At 40.3% G+C, this 23,339-nt stretch overlaps 1 protein-coding gene across 2 annotated transcripts in view; it reads right to left on the bottom strand.

Annotated features, from left to right (window-relative positions):
* Positions 1–9,984: 9,984 nt before the first annotated feature.
* GATB (glutamyl-tRNA amidotransferase subunit B) overlaps positions 9,985–23,339 on the bottom strand; it is a 143,352-nt gene continuing 129,997 nt past the window's right edge. For both annotated transcript variants that reach the window (XM_056562790.1, XM_056562799.1), the window contains 2 exons: positions 10,893–11,027; positions 9,985–10,199 (listed from right to left, as the gene is read on the bottom strand). In XM_056562790.1, the coding sequence (XP_056418765.1) occupies positions 10,071–10,199; positions 10,893–11,027 (264 nt within the window). In that variant the 3' untranslated portion in view covers positions 9,985–10,070. The remainder of the gene's footprint in view (positions 10,200–10,892; positions 11,028–23,339) is intronic.

Below are 23,339 nucleotides of genomic sequence, written 5' to 3'. Positions count from 1 at the left end.
CCCTTTAAAGTGGTCAACGTGTTTTTCCATTTTTTACTTCCTATTTGTTTTGTTTCATTTCTATGCTTGTTGTTTAGGATACTCTATTTCCGTTCTTTGTTGTCTTTTTATCCCCCACTTTGTTTTCCTATCTTTGATTCTATTTCCTGTTCCTTGCTGTGCTGAAAACTACAAATCCCAGCATGCCACATGCCTTATTGGTTTGGGGCGGCTTTTTTTTTTTTCCCGCCCTTTACCCACCCTACTATTTTCCCGGGTTGGTCCCCTTATACACAGCACACTAATATAATAAGCTCTGGTTGGGATACAGTGGCATACACACACAAAAGGGACTACAACTCCCAGCATGTCATTCAGGAGTCTTCAGTCTGTGGTGCAACACCAGCATGCTGCCTCTGTAGTCTCCGGGGGGTTGTAGTTCACCACACCTCTATAGGGCATACACCAGTGATTCCCAACCAGGGTGCCTCCAGGTGTTGCAAAACTACTACTACCAGCATGCCAAAAGCTGTCCATTTAAAACATGTCTGGTTTGCAATAGTAATTGAGGGCCTTTATCTTTATTCTGTAGGTCCATACAATTAAATTAATACCATAGGTTTGATTTTGTCGTACTTCTGGAAAAAATCATAACTACATGCACGAAAATGTATACATTTAAAATTGTCCTCTTCTGAATTTTTTCACGTACGGGGGGGGGGGGGGGGGGCTGTACTCATATTTTGAGCAGCCATAACTAGCAGCCATAACCTGCCGTGTATGTCACGAGCACCACTCCGATGCTCGCGGGCATACACAGGATGTAAAAGTACCGCTGCACCAGGACGTACATTTACGTCCGTGGTCCTTAAGGGGTTAAGGACCAAGCATTTTTCTGTTTTTGCAATTTCATTTTTTCCTCCTTACCTTCATATATCATAACTCTTTCAATTTTGTACCTAAAAAAACATATGAGGGTTTTTCTTTTTTTTGCGCCACCAATTCTATTTTGTAATTACATCAGTCATTTTACCCAAAAATCTACGGCGAAACGGGAAAAAAAAAATTATACGACAAAAGTGAAGAAGAAAAACCATTTTGTAAATTTTGGCAGCTTCCATTTCTACGCAGTACATTTTTCAGTAAAAATTACACTTTGGCCCTTATTTACTAAGAGTGGAGTGTAGGTTTCTTTTGTGGGTTTTAATTCCCTACAATTTATTTTCCACTGTATTTACTAAGGTTTCCCTACATTTTCCCCTTTCCTTACCCATTGCTTTTTTTTACACCTGCTCTGATCTGTCTGGTTTTCCTCAGCTCAAATCTGTAGGTCCATACAATTAAATTAATACCATAGGTTTGATTTTGTCGTACTTCTGGAAAAAATCATAACTACATGCACGAAAATGTATACATTTAAAATTGTCCTCTTCTGAATTTTTTCACGTATGGGGGGGGGGGGGGGCTGTACTCATATTTTGCGCCGTGATCTGAAGTCTTTATTGGCACCATTTTTTTTTATCCGACTTTTTGATTGCTTTTTATTCATTTTTGATGCTATAAATAGTGACCAAAAATGCACTATTTTGGACTTTGTAATTTTTTTTGCGCGTACGCCATTGACCGTTCGGTTTAATGAACAATATTTTTATAGTTCGGACATTTACGCACACGGCGATACCACATATGTTTATTATGTTTATATATTTTTATATGGAATTTGGAAAAAGGGGGGGTATTTAAACTTTCAATAAGGAAGGGGTCTGTCTGTTTAAACTTTTTTATAAACTTTTATAAAACCACATTGATCTGTGTGCTCTGTGATTGATTGATAAAGCCTGGTCCTGCCAGGCTTTATCATTCCCAGCGTAGGAGCCTGCATGGAAGGAGAGGTAAGCCCTCAGGCTACCTTAGCAGTGGATCGCCACCTCCACGCAATCACGCTGTGGGGAGGCCATCCACCCCACTGGACCACCAGGGACGGCATAAAGGCACCATTATATGCCAGCTTTGACAGCGGTGATCTAAAGGGTTAATAGCCTGTCTGCTATTAACGCTGGCCCCTAGCTACAGGAATCAGCTGGGGGCTGGCTGGTATGATGCGGGCTCGAGTCGGGAGCCCGCACCATACCCTGTTAACGGCACATGGACGAGTATACACGTCCATGGTTGTTAACAGGTTAAAAGGGGCATTTGAAAGGTGTCTTCTGTAGTGTGACCTTCACAAAAGAAGAGGACCATTTTAGCGGGAGCGAGCGGGATTAGTCAAAAAGGTCACTGGAGCGGGATTGAAAAACCAGTCCCAAGCAGGGCTCTACATAGTAGTCCCCTGAGGAAGGAGCAAAAGCGTGCTCGGGGATCAGGGCAATACCTACATATACAACATAAGTGAGTTAGAGCTGGTCGGTATACCATTTCATACCGAATATCGGTGTGTTTTTGTCTTACGATATGAATTTTTCACATACCGCAATACCATCTCCATAGCAACCAACTCCGATGCGTGATGGTGTAGAGAAACGTTCGGCCGCACAGCGTCTCTGGGAAGTGTAGTCCGAGCCGCATTGAACCGACTGTGAGAAGCTGGGAGGAGACTACAAATTCCGGTGGGCACATGACTTCTGGGCGGGAGTGAGAAACTCGAGCAGAACTGTGGAGACATGGAGGAGAGTTACCGGGTGGCCTGACCGAGACCCAAGGTACCATGGTGAAGACCCCCGACCACCTGACACTATACTGAGGAACCACCCCCCAAATACCGTTAAATACTGTGAAACTGCCATAATTTAGAAAAATACCGTGATATACATTTTTGGTCATACCGCCCAGCTCTAACTCAGCCTATCACTGGCCGAGGCGGGACATCGCTGCGGCCGGCGATACCCTACCTGCACGGTGATGTTTTGAGCCTACGAAGCCATCAGCACCGGAGGAACAGGACACCGAAATCTCTGCAATGGGGGAACCTAGGAAAATGAGTTAAAGGTTTTTTTTAATGTTTTTGCAGCCCGGGCCGCAGTTCTCCTTCGGGAATTCACTTGACCGCCCTCAGTGAGGAAACCATTCTAGTTTCCCTATCTTTCCTATGACCAATTTAGTAGGGCAGTCGTAAGTCTCTATGAGTAAAATTTTAGAGTGTTGGACGGAAAGAAGGAACTTGGAGGAAATCTACAAAAAAGCAGAATCAAACAAAACATGCAGAAGTTGCCTTGGACTCTAGTGCTGCAAGACAACAATAGTTTAGATTTTCCTGGTGGAAACATCACAAGGTCATTGCCTCCTTATTTGATGCCCACATCCCAATGGTACACTATGATTCTATAGAGGATTCTACCAATCCAGAGGGAATTTTTGTACAGTAACTGAAATACCACCTGCTGAGAAGTGTCTCCTATTTAACAAACCTGAACATAATATGAGTGTTTTATGCAATACAAAAACATTTAGTTAGTGTATAACACACACCATTTAAAATATTAGGCCCAAAAAGACGTTAATATTAATTTTAAATGTATAAACCAGACTGGGAATAGAATTAAAAAAAAAAACATTCCAAGACACCAGAAGACTGACAAAAGAAAGCTTCAGTCTACAATAGAGAAGAGTACTGTTCTTTTAAATATGAGTGTTTCATCTTTAGTGTCATCAGTTGAATCAGTTTTTATGGCTGAGAACTGCTGCTCATCACTCTCAAAATGCTCTGTTTTTTTTGTGTACAAAAAGCTAAGATAATACTTTGATAAAAATGCTTTCAGCAGTAATGATTTTCCCATTTTTTCACCATAAGAACATATAAATAGCCAGTGGACTAAAAAACTAACGGAAAAAAAAATTGTTGAAAAAATCTTCTGGATGATATTTATTGATCTGGTCATGACATAAGATAATAAAACTTTCATAGTTTGTTTAGGCTTTTTTTTTTTTTTTAAGTATTTATTTACCGATAGCTAGTTTGTTCAGGCTTCCATGGTTATAACTGCAGTTACATAGTTACATAGTTAGTACGGTCGAAAAAAGACATATGTCCATCAAGTTCAACCAGGGAATTGAAGGGTAGGGGTGTGGCGCTATATTGGGGAAGGGATGGGATTTTATATTTCTTCATAAGCATGAATGTTATTTTGTTCCAGGAATGTATCTAATCCTGTTTTAAAGCTGTAAATTTTTCCTGCTGTGACCAGTTCCTGAGGTAGACTGTTCCATAAGTTCACAGTTCTTATGGTAAAGAAGGCGTGTCGCCCCTTGAGACTAAACTTTTTCTTCTCCAGACGGAGGGAGTGCCCCCTCGTCCTTTTGGGGGGTTTAACCTGGAACAGTTTTTTTCCATATTTTTTGTATGGGCCATTAATATACTTATATACGTTTATCATATCCCCCCCAGTACGCTATTAGGTATTAGGGTTATATGCCAGTCTAAAGCTCAAAGGGGATGAATTTATTAAAGGAGTACAGCTATAGACAACTTATACCTATCCGCAGTATAGGATATAAAGTGTCTGATCACAGGGGGTCTGACCCCCCGCAATCTCCCCAGAACTGCCGCGGCTCTGTGCGGCTAATGTTTGTGTCGTCGACTTCACTAAGAGGCTGCATCTCCACTTCTTCCATAGAGATACATGGAGGGTGCGTGTAGACCACAGCGTCATGCTGCGGCCAACACGCCTCCTGCATGGGGAGAGCCCTGTACAGAAGATTGCAGGCGGTCCCAGCGTATAATAATAATGCTGATAGGGGATAAGTTGTATAAGGCTGCAGTACTCCTTTGTGCCTGTTTTACACACCAAAAGGCATGTAAAATGCCCACATTTGGCTCCTCATTGATTTTGCTACTTTTTGTGAGACTTTTTACCCTAAAAGTGATTTTTGCCAAACTTGCTTGAACAATTTTTGCCCTTGACTTTGTAGAGGATGTGAATTTATCAATTGCGACTTTTCTCCAAATGTCGCAAATTTTGTTGACGAGGGCTCCAAATGTGGCAAACCAATACCAGCAATCTTTTCACTTACAAAACTTGCTTACAACAACTTCACAGAAGCAAAAATCCCACATATGTGCTTGTATGCCAAATTTATCACACCGCATGCAACTTTTGATAAATTGGGTGCATGTACACGACTTAAAGGAGGTGGATAAATGGGTAGCAAAATCTGCTACAGCAAATGTGAAGCAGATCAGCAGCAGAAAATACAAACATGTGAACATACCCTTAGACAGTAAAATGCCTCCAATTATGTAACAAACCAGAGCTCTTGATCTTTTAATGGTTGAAAAGAGGGTACACTGCAACTTTGTATTAAATCTGTTTCACAGTTACTTTTTGCATCCATTCATGAAGAGTAAACATCCTGCCCAAGTCTGGCATTAACCTAATTGAGCTCCATTATGTCAATGAAGAGATTGTTGGACAAGTCAGTGCACAATGTATGCAACAATGTAGCCGTCTTACTGTACAATATATTTATTTTGACTACATTCCAATGAAAGTTAAATTATACAAAGAAAGAAATTTGCTGCAATGCAATGATAATAGAGGTTACAGTATCCCAAGATGACTGATATCACATGGGAAGGTAGGGACCAACTCTATCCATCAGAAACTATAGTTATAGCGTTATGATATTTCTCAATTATGATCAAAATTCTGTACTGTGCCTTAGCCACAAAGCTAATTGCAGCATACTGGATACCGGTTGTAAAGTGTGTTGGTATCAAGTATAGGAGATCACCAGTGCTCCACTACAGCCTCCAGCTGTTCCTAAACTACAACTCCCATGATGGAAGTTGTAGTTTTGCAACAGCTGGGGGTACATTCTTTGTAAAACTCTGTTTTAGAGCTGTGTATTCTCCAGCTGTGTGCCTCCCGCTCTTGCAAAACTACAGGCAAAAGGATGTGTGGGCATGCTGGGAGTTGTAGTTTTGCAACAGCTAAAGGGAACACTGCTGTAACACCGTGCTTTACAAACACTGCAGCTCCATCTGTTGCATTGCAAAACTACAACTCCCAGCATGCTTGAACAGAAAAAAGCTCTCTCTGACTCCTGAATAACAAAGAAGCTGATCAGATATTCAGGAGTCTGTGAAAGCTGAATGACACACAGAGTGACAGCTATGTTGATTAGCATTCAATTTTACTAGGAACAGATAGGAAATGTATGCATAAAAACTACTGTGCAGTGATCTGCAGACTGCCAGGCTGCTCCTAGACTCAGAGCAGATGAGTCATCACAGTGAGGGAGAGAGATGGACATGCCCCCTCCATAAGGCAAGAACAAAAAGCAAGTGAGCAACATATATATATATGCCATTTGTTAGGGATATATAGGACTAGACATAAAAATGATATGTACATAATCAGAATTAGGTACTGAGTAACATATCACTTTTTTTTTGCACTAAGACAGGTACGCTTTAAAGTGTAATTATGATTTCATACTTTCTAAATACTTATGTGAATTTTTGTAATCTTTTTTAAATTATTTCTTCTAGAATATTCGGGTGACTTCCTTCTCAACTGTCAATCACCCACAGCTTTTCTTGCACTGGTAACTATGCTCACTTGGTATGATGCTGTGCTCTGGGGGAATGTGCCTAATTTTTATATAGGAATGGTCCAATCTTGAAAGTGGTCATTTAATGTATATTAAACAAAAATCATTATATCCTATCTTTTGACCACTGAGCCGCACTTCTTATTCAGTTCAGATCACTTCCCAGTAGTCTTCTTATTATTACTACTACCAGAATAACAGTGAAAGGCGTCACCTACAGTCATGGCTGTAAATGTTGGCACCCCTGAAATCTTTCTAGAAAATGAAGTATTTCTCACAGAAAAGGATTGCAGTAACACATGCTTTGCTATACACATGTTTATTCCCTTTGTTTATATTGGAACTAAACCAAAAAAAAGGGAGGAAAAAAAGCAAATTGGACATAATGTCACACCAAACTCCAAAAATGGTCTGGACAAAATTATTGGCACCCTTAACTTAATATCTGGTTGCACACCCTTTGGAAAAAAAAACTGAAACCAATTGCTTCCTATAACCTTCATTAACCCCTTAAGGACGCAGGACGTAAATGTACGTCCTGGTGCGGTGGTACTTAACGCACCAGGACGTACATTTACGTCCTAAGCATAACCGCGGGCATCGGAGCGATGCCCGTGTCATGCGCGGCTGATCCCGGCTGCTGATCGCAGCCAGGGACCCGCCGGCAATGGCCGACGCCCGCGAGATCGCGGGCGTCCGCCATTAACCCCTCAGGTGCCGGGATCAATACAGATCCTGGCATCTGCGGCAGTGCGCGATTTGAATGAATGATCGGATCGCCCGCAGCGCTGCTGCGGGGATCCGATCATTCATAACGCCGCACGGAGGTCCCCTCTCCTTCCTCCGTGCGGCTCCCGGCGTCTCCTGCTCTGGTCTGTGATCGAGCAGACCAGAGCAGGAGATGACCGATAATACTGATCTGTTCTATGTCCTATACATAGAACAGATCAGTATTAGCAATCATGGTATTGCTATGAATAGTCCCCTATGGGGACTATTCAAGTGTAAAAAAAAATTAAATGTAAAAGTAAAAGTAAAAAAAAAGTGAAAAATCCCCTCCCCCAATAAAAAAGTAAAACGTCCGTTTTTTCCAATTTTACCCCCAAAAAGCGTAAAAATTTTTTTTATAGACATATTTGGTATCGCCGCGTGCGTAAATGTCCGAACTATTAAAATAAAATGTTAATGATCCCGTACGGTTAACGGCGTGAACGAAAAAAAAATAAAAAGTCCAAAATTCCTACTTTTTTAATACATTTTATTAAAAAAAAAATTATAAAAAATGTATTAAAAGTTTTTTATATGCAAATGTGGTATCAAAAAAAAGTACAGATCATGGCGCAAAAAATTAGCCCCCATACCGCCGCTTATACGGAAAAATAAAAAAGTTATAGGTCATCAAAATAAAGGGATTATAAACGTACTAATTTGGTTAAAAAGTTTGTGATTTTTTTTAAGCGCAACAATAATATAAAAGTATGTAATAATGGGTATCATTTTAATCGTATTGACCCTCAGAATAAAGAACACACGTCATTTTTACCATAAATTGTACGGCGTGAAAACGAAACCTTCCAAAATTAGCAAAATTGCGTTTTTCGTTTTCATTTCCCCACAAAAATAGTGTTTTTTGGTTGCGCCATACATTTTATGATATAATGAGTGATGTCATTACAAAGGACAACTGGTCGCGCAAAAAACAAGCCCTCATACTAGTCTGTGGATGAAAATATAAAAGAGTTATGATTTTTAGAAGGCAAGGAGGAAAAAATGAAAACGTAAAAATTAAATTGTCTGAGTCCTTAAGGCCAAAATGGGCTGAGTCCTTAAGGGGTTAAGCTTCTTACACCTCTCAGCCGGAATGTTGGACACTCTTCCTTTGCAAACTGCTCCAGGTCGCTCTTATTGGAAGGACCCCTTTTCCCAACAGCAATTTTAAGTTCTCTCCACAAGTGTTCAATGGGATTTAGATCTTGACTCATTGCTGGCCACTTCAGAACTCTCCAGCGCTTTGTTGCCATCCATTTCTGGGTGCTTTTTGATGTATGTTTGGGATCATTGTCCTGCTGGAAGACCAAGATCTCGAACGCAACCCCAGCTTTCAGACACTAAGCTGTACAGTGTGACCCAAAACCCATTGGTAATCCTCAGAGTTCATGATGCCTTGCACACATTCAAGGCACCCAGTGCAAGAGGAAGCAAAACTACCCCAAAACATAATTGAATCTCCACCATATTTCACTGTAGGTACTGTGTTCTTTTCTTTGTAGGCTTCATTTAGTTTGGAATGATGTGCTTTACCAAAAAGCTCAACCTTGGTCTCAGCTGTCCACAAGATGTTTTACCAGAAGGATTTTGGCTTACTCAAATTCATGTTGACAAAATGTAGTCTTGCTTTTTTTATGTCTCTGTGTCAGCAGTGGCGTCCTCCTGGGTCTCCTGCCATAGCATTTCATTTCATTTAAATGTGGACTGATAGTTTGTGCTGACACTGATGTTCCATGAGCCCGCAGGACAGCTTGAATATCTTTGGAACTTGTTTGGGGCTGCTTATCCCCCATCCAGACTATCCTGCATTGACACCTTTCATAAAATTTTTCTCTTCTATCCACGCCCAGGGAGATTAGCTGCAGTGCCATGGGTTGCAAACTTCTTGATAATGTTGCGCACTGTGGACAAAGGCAAATCTAGATCTCTGGAGATGGACTTGTAACCTCGAGATTGTTGATATTTTTCCACAATTTTGGTTCTCAAGTCCTCAGACAGTTCTCTTTTCCTCTTTCTGTTGTCCATGCTTAGTGTGGCACACAGAAAAACAATGCAAAAACTAAGTGAACTTCTCTCCTTTTTATCTGCTTTCATGTGTTATTTTTATATTGCCCACACCTGTTACTTGCCTCAGGTGAGTTTAAAGGAGGATCACATGCTTGAAACAATCTTATTTTTCCACAATTTTGATAGGGTGCCTAAAATTTTGTCCAGCCCATTTTTGGAGTTTGGTGAGATATTCTGTCCAATTTTCTTTTTTTCCTACCTTTTTTGGTTTAGTTTCAATACACACAAAGGGAATGAACATGTGTATAGCAAAACGTGTTACTGCAATCCTTTTCTGTGAGAAATACTTCATTTTCTATAAAAATGTTAAGGGTGCAAACATTTATGGCCATGACTGTATATACAGATATATAAGATCTGCTACTGACGGCAGGTGATAGTAATAGATCCCCCCTACCTGCACAGTAACCTTTGCATAGGTCGCAGAGCATGCCCAGAAAGCTCCCCAATAGAAGTAAATAAGTTGGCTCCAGACCACAGGTTCCTATGTCCAAGTAGCTGCTATAAGGCATATATCTCGATAAGTAGTTAACAGTATCACAGACAAGATGGTTGACCTATGATCATGTACAGAATATATATTTTTTTTAATCTACAATGAGAAACATTAGAATAAAAGAATAGGTTTCAGTTTCTGGTTTTATTAAGTTAAAAAAAAAACGTGTGGTATATAAGTGGTAACATGTTAAATATTTACTGAGGATGAATCAAGGTAACACCTTTTCTTCTAGTATAGTCTTTACAAGAATTGGATCTGCCCGCCCTTTCGTAGTCTTCTGGACTAAGCCAATAAGTTTGTGCATAACTTTAAGGTTTCCTTGTTGTATGGCAGAAACCTATAAAAGATATAAAAAGTATTACTATGTGAATAGATACTTCTACAATCATGTCTACCCTTCTATGTTGCTAAATGCTGCTTATAACTCCAGCTGAGTATCCTTTGATTACAAATCCCAGACACATCAGGTCTGCTAATTGTGGAGTATCAGCAGAGTGCAGATGTCTGGCCTTCAGGAAAATAGGAAAGAAGATAGCAGTGGTTTTCCAGTCTGATTTCATACACAAACCACTAGCACTAAACAGAGGAAGCAGCCCTTCCCTTGCCTTAATTGGTCCTGGCAAAACTAACTAGACTCAGCACAGCCATGACAGTGACAACTGTAATTGGAGCTGCTGTGTAGCCTCGGGACCATTTAGTATACATACAGTAAAAAGCCATTGGAGAACAAACTATGAAAAAAATGTAAACACCCACACAAAAAAACAAAAAAAACAAGCACCAACCATGTGCATCACAACTCACAATCCAGTGGGCCTTAGGACTGAGATCTGATGCGATATAAACTTTGGACATGTCTGGATGATATGTCTAAAGTTTATATAAATGACAGTAACACTTTAAATTTTAAACAAAAGCATATGGCCATCAATGAGGTTTGCATCTCTGGATATTCAACACAGAATCTGGTGTAAATGAGCAAGCATGTCAGCCACCTAATAAACATACAAAAATCTGGATAATACAATACCTCTTCCTTATGCCCATCTACAATCTTCTGACAGATGTCTTCTAGCTGTTTCCTATCAATGATGAGTCCTAGATTCTTCTCTTTAATTATTTGTGCTGCGGTCTTTTCTCCTCCCTTGCAGAGATCTTGGAACACCTAGAATTTATCACAAGAAAATTGGCTTAAAATTTTTTTGCACTTTTGTTTTCTTCCTCTTCTCCTTCCAAAAGCCATAACACTTTAAATTTTCCACTCACAGACCCATATAAAGGCTTGTTTTTTGAGCCACCAACTGTACTTTGTAATGACATTACTCATTTTACCACCAAATCTACAGCGAAATGAAAAAAAAAAAATAAAATTGTGGGAAGAGACTGAAAAAAAGCCATTTAGCAACTCTTGGGGACTCCGTAGCACTTTTCGGTACAAATGACAGGTTACCTTTATTCTGTAGGTCTTTACAATTAGAACAATACCCAACTTATAGAGGATTGTTTTATTTATGGTATTTAACTACTTAAACATTTTTTGTACAAAAATTTGTATGTTTAAAAATTGTCCTCTTCTGACCCATATAACTTTTTTTTTATAAATACGTAGGGACATAGGAGGGCTCATTTTTTGTTCCAAGGTTTTATGCTTTTTGGTGATACCATTTTTCTTTTGATGCGACTATAAAAATTTTTTCTGGTATAAGAAGTGGCCAAAAATACGCAATTATTGACTTTGGTATTTTTTTTTAACGTTTATGCCATGGTTAAATGAGCGGTTCAATGAGCAATTAAATGAACATGATATTTTAATAGGATGGACATTTATGCATGTGGTGATAACACATATGTTTATATTTAGTTTTGTTTACATAATTTTATTTAAAAAATTTGAAAAAGGGGTTGATTCAAACTTTTTATTAAGGAAGGGATTAATAGCAGCAGGGACAAAACGGGTATGATGTGAGCTCAGCTCCTGAGCTCTCTTCATACCCCTGCTATGCCGCTGCATCATAGATCATAAGAACGAGAGCCCCATGTCCATCTGTTTAAGTGTAGAGGTGGTCATACATAGCCAAGTGTTGTTCTATCCTCTGTAACAGTTTTGTTAGAAAACATCTAACAGAACCATGTTTGTGCTTCAACAATTTAAAGGGGTTATCCAGGAATAGAAAAACAGAGCTTTCTTTTAAAACCAGCCTGTCTGTCTCCAGGTTGGGTGTGGTTCTGCAGCTCCGTTCCACTGAAGTGAATGGAGCCAAGTTCTAAAACCCCACCCAACCTGGGGACAGACATGGCGCTATTTTTGAAAGAAATTAGCCGTGATTTTCTATTCATGGATAACCCCTTTAACTCTTTCAGCCTTTCTTCAGGTTTTACTAAACCTGGTTTTGGGATTCATAGACACCTTTACGGCACTGCACGATTTACGCATAGCAACCACTTTTGTGACTAATACAATCCAAAGAGAGTATAGTCGGGCACTGCTACTCAATTGTGGTGCGAATACTCCCCTATAGTCAACTAGCGGTGATAAGTGCTGCAGCGTGTCCTGTGTGTATATAAGTCCAGGGCGGTGCTAGCCAGTATAAAGATCCAGAATATAATGCAACGTAGAAAGAAAAAAAAACAGCGCACTCACCACAACAGGTGTTCTTCGTCTTCATGTATCTTTATTGTAGAAAACCACAGACGTGGCACTATGTGCCGGACACAGGTACAAGTGTTCGGGGGGACGACAGTTACAGAGATGCTCTCGGGCTAGCGGGTCCGCTTCGCAAGGCCCCTACCTTAGCGAGGTAGGGGCCTTGCGAAGCGCGAGTAAGCGCGAGAGAATCTCTGTACCTGTCGTCACCCCGCACGCTTGTACCTGTGTCCGGCACATAGTGCCACGTCTGTGGTTTTCTACAATAAAGATACATGAAGACGAAGTACACCTGTAGTGGTGAGTGCGCTGGTTTTTCTTCTTTCTACGTTGCCTTTTCTGACTTTGTTTTTAGTCTTGAGACTGTTCACTCAAAACATGCATGTTGGTTAAGTAGCATATATGAAATCAAAATGGAGATGAATACAAAAGTTGCTTTTTTTGGGGGGAAACAGAGGGTCGCAAAACAAACTGTACTGAAAAGAAGCCAAATGTTTGAAAAGCTTATACGTTGCAATGGCAGGGTAAACAAGGCCAGTGGTATAACTAAACACAAATACTTCCAATGATGGGGAAACACAATAGGTAACAATGCACAAGTGGAGAAACAGTCAGTTGAACAAAGTAAGAAGTAAAGCAGCAAGTAATAAATGTGGCTAGCTAAAAACTGGAAAATAGTTTCCATAACTAGTGATGTAAAGAAACTGAAGGGAGAGTGCCCACTAAAGTGAAAAAAAAAAAGTGTATTTGTTCTGGCTCCACTATGGAAAAAGCAAAGATGTTGGGAAAAAAAAAACACAAGAAAATAATGGAACGTGGCAAAGGTTATACCATTGGGTTTTGGCACCAAATTTTACTGTATGCAATATGAAAAAAGCTTTGTCTTTCATTATCCGACCTTCTTGAATCATAAAATGCTATGGAACAGCTAAGCAGGAATGTGTTAATAAAAAAGGAATGTGTTAATAAAAAAATAAAAAAAACAGATGAACTCGCAGTCTCTTTGCTAATAATGTATTTTTTGCAACATGTTCCATTATAAAGGTTTAACATCCATCCCCTTTGCAGTTTCTGAAAGATTTAGTTTTTGCCCATTTGTGCTATATTTTAATATGGGAGCAGATCCCAGAGTGGGAATGGGGATAAAGAACCAATTTATCCTTCTGTCCCAAGAGAACAAGCATGAACCTGTCCTTAAGATTCAGTGTGCACGAACATTCAAGTACACATTTTTCAGAAGATATTGACAAATTGTTCCATAGACAGAAGATACATTAAAAAATATCAGATGTTACTTTGTCCTGAACAGGTTTGTCCCTAATGTGTTATACTGTAAGTTATTGTGATGCTTATGTTTCCTAACTGCTTGAATACACCAATAAACCTTGTGAAATGTTAAGATGTGATTCTGTCTGTGCCTTGTGTGTACATATCAGGAGACTGATAAGTTTTTAATTTGTGGATTTCCTGGATTTCCTTTTGCGACAAGCAATGTGCTGCTATGCACTTCCCTGCATTGGCTGTACAGACGGTTTAGGGGAGCTGGACTTCATTCTTTTCAATGAATATGTGCTTAGGACTAAGGTACATTGGGAAACTTGATGTGAATTTCTTACCAAATATCTGCCAAAATGTACAGTACTGTACATCTGAATGGGTTCCCGAAAGCCCCATCTACACCAAGTGGATGAAGACTATAGGGCATGCTCATACTTTTGTATAAATATTGCAGGGTTTCAGAGACTATTTACATTTTCTTCGGGTGTAACCAACAGTAAATCTAGATTTGTACCAAAGTCTATAGCAGAAAAAGTCTGTATTCTGCATGGGAAAAGGGCAAGAAAGCCGCTGCCAGACTTTCTTGTGGGGTACCTTATCTAACCGACAACAAAAGGATTGGGCAGCAGAAATAAGACATGCCTAACTATTCTTTCCCCAACATCTGCACCTGGGAAGAGTTAGGAGGCCCCCATTCATATTATATGATCAGCCAGCAATGCCAAATTTAGGTTTGACCAAATCTATTCTTATAGCTAGCTGCCTTTAGACATAGACTTGATGCATATATGGTCATCAGTTCCAAACATAAAATACTAAAAAGGTAGAAAATGTCTCCTTGAGGAGAGCGCCAAATTAGTATGTGAAGTCTTATCTGCCATGCAATGCTTTACTGGGAAAAAAATGCAACAAAGTCCTCCTCCAAGGCAACGAGAGCTATATGATGCCACCTAGTGAAGGGAAAATAAAATGCAGATAAGAAAAGAATCATCTTGGCCAACAACATAAACCGTATGAGAAAAAAAAAGCTACAGGGGACAGAAAATGGCAATTAAAAAAAATTCGAAAAACTTCAGAATTTTTTTTTTAATTAGTAAAACATGATGGAAACTATACAAATCTGGTATTGCTGTAATCAGGCGACCTAAAGTATCAAAATAACATGCTCAACCAAAAGGTAAATGGCGAACAAAAGAAAACCACCAAATTTGCTAAATTATCTTTTACCATTTCAATTTCACTTCAATATTTATTTGTTTTTTGTTTCGGAGCAAATGTTGTGGAATAATTAAAAAGGTATCATTATAGTAGGTAGTTATGGCAATAATAAGGTGAGGAGGAAAAAACTGGAATGTAAAAGCGAATATAGGCCAGGACAAGTGGATCGTCATGAGGGACAAGTAGATTTTGCTCCGTTTTAGTCCCATGGACAAGTAGTTTTTTATTTAATTTCCACACCCCTGAGCCTGGACATATATGCCAGATTAGTTTAGTGAATAGGCTCTCAAAGGAATTTAACAGCTTTTATAAAAGCTTTACAGTGCCATTTATATTTTGTAATTTGTTTTATTTATGAAGCACATTTATCATCAAGCCAATAATTTCTGACCTGTACGAGCACAATAACTTTCCATGTTTCAATGATCATAGCAATTAAATCTCAAGAAAAAAAACGTTCTGCACAGCTGACAGGCACAATGAAAGAAATATTATGTATAAATAGAATTAATGGGGTATTCCAGGATTTTTTTTTATTTGACTATGCTACAGGGGCTGTACAGTTCGTGTAGTTCATAACATAGTGTCTGTACCTGTGTGTGATGGTTTTTTCACCATTCTTATGTGATTTTTACCCCAATATTTATTTTTAACAGCATACAAAATGACTGTTGTCTCAGATTTTTCCCAGGTTGCAATGCTTGGTGGGAGAGAGATCAAGCTGCAACTAATCTAACAGCTGTAGGCACCCTGATTGCAAACCAAAGGTCTTTTGAATGGATGCAGCTCATTTATGTTTCAATGGGTCAGGTGGCTGATGTGTGGAAGGGAGGAAAATGGACTTATGGGATTTGTAGGCAAAAGAAGAAAACTCAAACAGGAAATACCAGTTCACAAAAAGCTAGCTACAGTGTTATGGTAATCGCAAAACATAGCCATTTAGCCCAACGACAAGTGCAGATCCTTCCTAAGCATGTTACTGTCTGGCAGGTATGTACTAAATTCACCTTATGGTGGATAACACCTTTAACCCCTAACTGTTATATCGTTTTCTACCTCATGCACACGGCAAGGGCTGTGTAAGGGAGTCTATTGGAAGGCACACAAGTTCCCTGTCACTAGGGCCGTTTTATCCACTGCAAGTAGCTGCACCGGGACCCCTGTTGCATAACAATTACAAGCCTCCCTGGTCTGCTAACATGGGAGTCTCCTCCTCCCCAAACCCACGATAGCACAACCACAGCAGTGTAAGGTATGTAGTGCTAGGCTCCAGCTCCAATTGTATGACCCGCAGCAACACTTCCTCAGCCAGAGATCAAGAGGTCCTTTCATTAGCCTTGAAATATCCTGAAGCCATCACTTTTAGTAGTAAGATGCTTGATTCTTTGCTCCTATGGGAGATTAGTTGCTGCCAGGAAAGATTACTGTGTCTCCACCAAAATAAAGACTTGGCTTTTCCTAACTGAGCATAAGCATGGGTCAATACTGGGGAATTTCTTTGACTGCAGACTGTAGTGTATGTTATTTTAATTGCAATGTATGCACCATGTAGCCTTATAACAAACTGTTCACAGTCCGCTTATGCATCTGAGAATGGCTTATTATTCTGGTATCTCTGTTATTCTGTATACAGTATGAACCTCTAGTTCCACACAGGTTTTTTTTTTCTGTCATTTCTTTTTTTTTTTTTGAAAACTGCCACTACAGTTTCTAAGCCAAAATCAGATGTGTGTTCGGAAGAAATGAAACATATAAAGGAAAAACTATTACTTCTCCTTCCTGCTGAATCCACTTCTGACTTTGGCTCAAAAACTGCAGTGGCAGTTTTTCAAAATACGCTAGAAAAACAATCTGTATGAAAACCTAGCCCAATGCATATTTTTGAATGTAGGATGCTATTCGTGTTCACCCCTCACTTTTTTCTACATTTGGTGCTTGGTTTTTGCCATCAACAGCTGGGACTGGGTCAACCAAGACCAAGAGAGCTGTGGTTGAGCAGAAGCATGAGCTGTGAGACAGTTGACTGTGCCAAGGAGTTAAAATACCCTTTGATTCCCAACAGTTACAGCGAAGGCAGCAGTAGTTACTGACTACTACATAAGAGAAAAGTCAGAGTTGCTCTAGGTCCAACATGATAGTTAGCATGTGACAGGAGGTAAGATTAAGAAAGTAAGTGGCAGTGACTGTCCTTCCCCTCATGTGGATAGAAAAAGAAAAAAATAGTCACTTGCAAATTGAAATCTGGAAATTATTAGTTACCATTGACAAAAAAGTCTTGATACAGTACTGTTTACAATGATCCATTGAAACAAAGCATGGATACACATCATTCACAACAGAAGTAGATCACACGATCTTAAAGCCTAACGGCATGGTATAAGCTGTAATAATGTACTGTGAACAAGCTATATTTAGTTCTATTACTAAATGAGGTGCTACTGTAGTTCACTACACAGAAGAACAGGGGGGGAATCCTTTAGGTTAAATGTGGGTGGCGAATGGAATGCAGTTAATACATGTCCTTCAGTATTTTTATGGCTAGCCATAATAATAGCCATGTATCATAATTCCATCCTCTCATCATGCGACCCCTGGCATTTTACACACACTGAAATAAGAATAGATGTGTTACAACAGAGCAATAACACGTTCCTTGATGATCAAGCTCTTCTTTACTCACTTATGAAGTACAAGGTTACTCTTCTGTATTTCTTGCCATATGCATCAGTTAAAGGGGTATTCTCATCTCAAAGTGATTGTGGAGGTATTTATGCCCCATACAATAATAGTGGCTCCCTTTTGTACCCCACTCCATAATACGGTGATTTTCTGCTTTTGTATGTACTACACTGTAATACCCCACTTTTGTACCCTCACACCATATGAATGCCTCCTTTTAAGCTCCAATACAATCGGAATATTCTGCCACACAGTGATTATCAATCCCTTAACGATAAAGGACATAAATGTATGTCCTGGTCCGCTGGTACTTAACGCACCAGGACGTACATTTACGTCCTGTACATGCTCGCGTCATGCATGGCAGGTCCCGGCTGCTATCAGCAGCTAGGGACCTGCCGGTAATGGTGGACATCAGTATTCATGATGTCCGTCATTAACCCCTCAGATGCAGTTATCAATACAGATCACAGCATTTGCGGCAGTGCGGCTATTGTAATAGCTGATCTGATCGCACGTGGCACGGCTGCGTGGATCAGATCAGCTAAGATGGCTGCTGGAGGTCCCCTCCCCTGCCTCCCCAGCTCTCCTGGGTCTTCTGCACTGATCTGCCTTCCAGCAGACCAGAGCAGAAGATAGCCGATAATACTGATCAGTGCTATACCCTATTCATAGCATTGAACAGTATTAGCAATCTAATGATTGCTATAGATAGTCCCCTATCTATCTAGGTGAAAAATCCAATTCCCCAATACAAATTTTAATCACTCTTTTTCCCTATTTTACTCAAAAAAGCATAAAAAAATAAATAATTATTGAACATATTTGGTATTGCCGCATGCGTAAATGTCCAATCTATCAAAATGTAATGTTATTGACTCCGTACGGTGAAAGGCATAAACGTAAAAAAAAGGCCAAAATTGCTGCTTTTTGGTCACATCACATTCACAATTTTTTTTAAAAAAAGTAATCAAATAGTCACATATACACAAATGTGATACTAATATGAGCCCTCATACATCCCTGCATACGGAAAAATGAAAAAGTTAAAGGTGGTCAAAATGTTGATTTTAAACATACTGATTTTGTAAAAAATTGTTATATAATCATGGGTATCATTTTAATCGTATTGACCCATAGAATAAAAAAAAACATGTCCTTTTTACCGTAAAGTGTACAGCATGAAAAGGAAACCCTCCAAATTTAGCTAAATTGCATTTTTCATTTAAATTTCCTTACACAAATAATTTTTGGAGTTTGCCTTACACTTTATGATAAAATGAGAGGTGTCATTACAAAGTACAAAACCCTTATATGGGTCTGTGGATGGAAATATAAAAATTATGGAATTTAAAGATGAGGACGAAAAAATGAAAACACTAAAATAAAATTTGCTTGGTTCTTTAGGCCAAGATGGTCTTGGTCCCTAAAGGGGTACTCCGCCATCACACATCTTATCCCCTATCCAAAGGATAGGGGATAAGATGTCAGATCGCCACGGTCCCGCCGCTGGGGACCCCCGGGATCCCCGCTGCGGCACCGCGCTATCATTACTGCACAGAGCGAGTTCGCTCTGCGCATAATGACGGGCGATACAGGGGAAGGAGCAGTGTGACGTCATGGCTCCGCCCCTCGTGACATCAAGGCCCGTCCCCTAATTGCAAGTCCATGGCAGGGGGCGTGACGACCGCCACGCCCCCTCCCATAGACATGTATTGAGGGGGGCGTGCCGTGACGTCACGAGGGACGGAGCCGTGACGCAACGATGCTCCGGCACCTGTATTGCCCGTCATTATGTGCAGAGCGAACTCGCTCTGTGCAGTAATGATCGCGCGGTGCCGCAGCGGGGATCCTGGGGTTCCCCAGCAGCGGGACCTAGGGGATAAGATGTCTAGGGGCTGAGTACCCCTTTAAGGTGTTAAGCACTATGCAGTGTAAGATTTTGAGGAAGCAGAAGTGAAAACACTTTACTGGCTTATCTCTGACACCAGGTTCACCTGACCTGTAGCCACCATATATTCCTAAAAGCCTGCTATTCCCAAACAGAGGGGAAAAGGATGAGCTCTAAAATAAAGCCCCTTAAAAGGGGTTGTCTCACAAAAATATTTTGATTACAGCTGAATCCAACTCTAAATTGTGACTTTTTTTATTTTTTTGCATTAACACTTATTTATACAAAAAATAACAAAAGCTCATCACAATAGATATTCCAAGAATAATGTTTTTTAAAGTGCCATCTGCTGTTTATTTTGTTCAGTTTTATTGTGTCCAGATCAATACATGTCACAGAAGTTCACTACACCAGGGATCCCTCCACAAAGCCAGTGGAGAAGAGAGAGTGAAATAAGACTTTGTATGCAAGTCCAAGTCAACACATACTGACAATAATAACATACTGTTGTCTCAGAAGTACTAATGTCCAAATCAATGTCATAAGAAGTTCAGCTACCTCAGCCATACGTATTACCCTAATAAAATGAAGCATGCAGTCATACAATCTCCACAGATAAACATTATAATCTCTAGTAATCCTATTTCTGTATGGAAGAACTTGAAGTTTGGGTAGAAAGCCCCGAAATCAAATGAGACACCTTTGGGACATATTGGAATGCTGCTTATGAGCATCGCACAAGAGAAAAATAGCACAAAAAGTCACTAACACGTTTTTGCTTTCAGCTATGTATTTGGTTTTATCAAGATGCTTGGCTTTATTTGTTCCGTACTCTAAAAACATACTGATAGGTTGATAGAGATTGTGAGTACTACTGAGGAGTGATGACTGATTTCTACTTTTCAAAACAAAAAATGACTATGTATTTTCATTAGGGATCGACCGATTATCGGTATGGCCGATATTATCGGCTGATAATCCCGATTTTGGGCATTATCGGTATCGGCAATTATCTTGCCGATAAGCCGATAATGCCCAGCCCCCCGCACCGCCCCCACCGCACCCGCCACCCCCTCGACCCACCGCACCGCGTCGCACCCCCCACCGTGATGCTAGGCGGTATACCGGTATGGATTTTTTCCCATACCGCTATACTGGTCGGGCCCCTCCCCCACCCTTCGAGTAAAAAAAAAATTAAACTTACCCGTAATGGGGGTGGTCCAGGCCATCCTTCCTTCCTGTAGTGTCCGGGGCGTTCCGGGTGGAGGGTGGTCCGGTCCGGGCTGTCCTTCTCCTACGGTCTTCTTCTCCACTCCGGGCAGGCTCCGGCCTAGTACGCTGCATAGACGCCGCTACGCCGTGACGTCAGGTGCGTCGCTGCGCACGGGCGTCACTGCGCAGCGACGTCTATGCAGCGTACTTGTCCGGAGCCTTCCCGGAGTGGAGAAGATGACCGCCGGAGAAGAAGGACAGCCCGGACCGGACCACCCTCCACCCGGAACGCCCCCGGACACTAAAGGAACGATGGATGGATGGCCCGGAGCACCCTGGCAGGTAGGGGAGAGAAGCGGGTGGTGGCGGCGGCGGTGGTCAATGGCCCCGCAAAAGCCACTGCAGATCATTGATTTAAAGCGCCCGCTTTAAATCAATGATCTGCAGCGGTGTCGCAGGGGGTTAAATAGCCGATAACTTATACCGGAATATTGGTATAAGTTATCGGCTATCGGCCCTAACCTGCACCGATTATCGGTATCGGTATCGGCCCTATAAAAACGATATCGGTCGATCCCTAATTTTCATAGCAGGCACAGGCCTAATATAGGCCCCCATGACTGCCATGTCTTGTGCCTACTGAGCCTGGATTTTGGTGTTGCAGTAATCATACTCACTCAGAAGGAAAAGCCCAAAATAGTACAAATAAAAGTAAAATGTGTCCTGCAAAAATCAAGCTATCATAATGCCATGTTGATAAGAAAATAAAAAGTTTAGGCTTTTGGAGTTGGACAAAAGGAAATGGCTTGGTCATTAAAGGGGTACTCCGGTGTAAAACTGTTTTTTTTTTTTTTTTTTTTTTTTTTAATGAACTGGTGCCAGAAAGTTAAACAGATTTGTAAAATACTTCTATTAGAAAATCTTTATCCTTCCAGTACTTATTAGAAGCTGTATGCTAAAGAGGAAATTCTTTGCTTTTTGAATTTCTTTTTTGTCTTGTCCACATTTCTCTCTGCTGACACCTTGTGTCAGGAACTTAAGACAGTGGAAAATTTTCATGAAAATGTTGAAAATTTTGCATTTTTCTGACTTTGAAACTCTCTGCTTGTAAGGAAAATGGATATTTCAAATAAATTATATATTGATTCACATATACAATATGTCTACTTTATATTTGCATCATAAAATTGATGAGTTTTTACTTTTGGAAGACATCAGAGGGCTTCAAAGTTCAGCAGCAATTTTCCAATTTTTCACAAAATTCCCATCTGAATTTTTCAGGGACCAGTGCAGTTTTGAAGTGGATTTGAGGGGTCTTCATATTAGAAATACCCCATAAATGACCCCATTATAAAAACTGCACCCACCAAAGTATTCAAAATGACATTCAGAAAGTGTGTTAACCCTTTTGGTGTTTCATAGGAATAGCAGCAAAGTGAAGGAGAAAATTCAAAATCTTAATTTTTACACTCGCATGTTTTTGTAGAGCTAGTTTTTGAAATTTTACAAGGGGTAAAATGAGAAAGAGCCCTCCAAAATTTGTAACCCAATTTCTCTCGAGTAAGGAAATACCTCATAGGTGGATGTCAAGTGCTCTGTGGGTGCACTACAAGGCTCAGAAGGGAAGGAGCGACAATGGGATTTTGGAAAGTAGGTTTTTCTGAAATGGTTTTTGGGGGGCATGTCACATTTAGGAAGCCCCTATGCACTAGAACAGCAAAAATAACAACATGGCATACTATTTTGGAAACTACACCCCTCAAGGAACGTAACAAGGGATCCAGTGAGCCTTAACACCCCACAGGTGTTGTGACGACTTTTCGTTAAAGTTGGATGTGTAAATACATTTTTTTCCACTAAAATGCTAGTTTTCCCCCAAATTTAACTTTTTTGCAAGGGGTTACAGGAGAAAATGCAACCCAAAATTTGTAACCCCATCTCTTCTGAGTATGGAAATACCCCATGTGTGGAAGTCAAGTGCACTGCTGGTGCACTACAATGTCACATTTGGCTTTTGGAAAGCAAATTTTGATGAAATGATTTTTGGGGGGCATGTTGCATTTAGGAAGCCAATATGGTGCCAGAACAGCAAAAAATTTTTTAAAAAAAAAACAAACACATGGCCTACCATTTTGGAAACTACACCCCTCAAGGAATGTAACAAGGGGTACAATGAGCCTTAACACCCCACAGGTGTTTGACAAATTTCCGCTAAAGTTGGACAGGAAAATGAAAAATTAGATTTTTTTCACAAAAATGCTGATGTTACCCCAAATTTTTCATTTTCACAAGGGGTAATTGGAGAAAAAGCCTCCCAAAATTTGTAACCCAATTTCTACTGAGTATGGAAATATCCCATATGTGTATGTAAATTGCTCTGCGGGCGAACTACAATGCTTAGAAAAGAAGGAGCGCCATTGAGCGTTTGGTGAGAGAATTTGGTTGGAATAGAAGTTGGGGGCCATGTGCGTTTACAAAGCCCCCCGTGGTGCCAGAACAGTGGACCCCCCACATGTGACTCCATTTTGGAAACTACACCCCTCACAGAATTTAAT

The sequence above is a fragment of the Hyla sarda genome, chromosome 1 (assembly GCF_029499605.1).
Source record: "Hyla sarda isolate aHylSar1 chromosome 1, aHylSar1.hap1, whole genome shotgun sequence".
In the NCBI taxonomy this organism is placed as follows: Eukaryota; Metazoa; Chordata; class Amphibia; order Anura; family Hylidae; genus Hyla; species Hyla sarda.
Note: the sequence above shows the minus strand (reverse complement) of the source record. Positions and strands in the feature narration are given on the sequence as shown.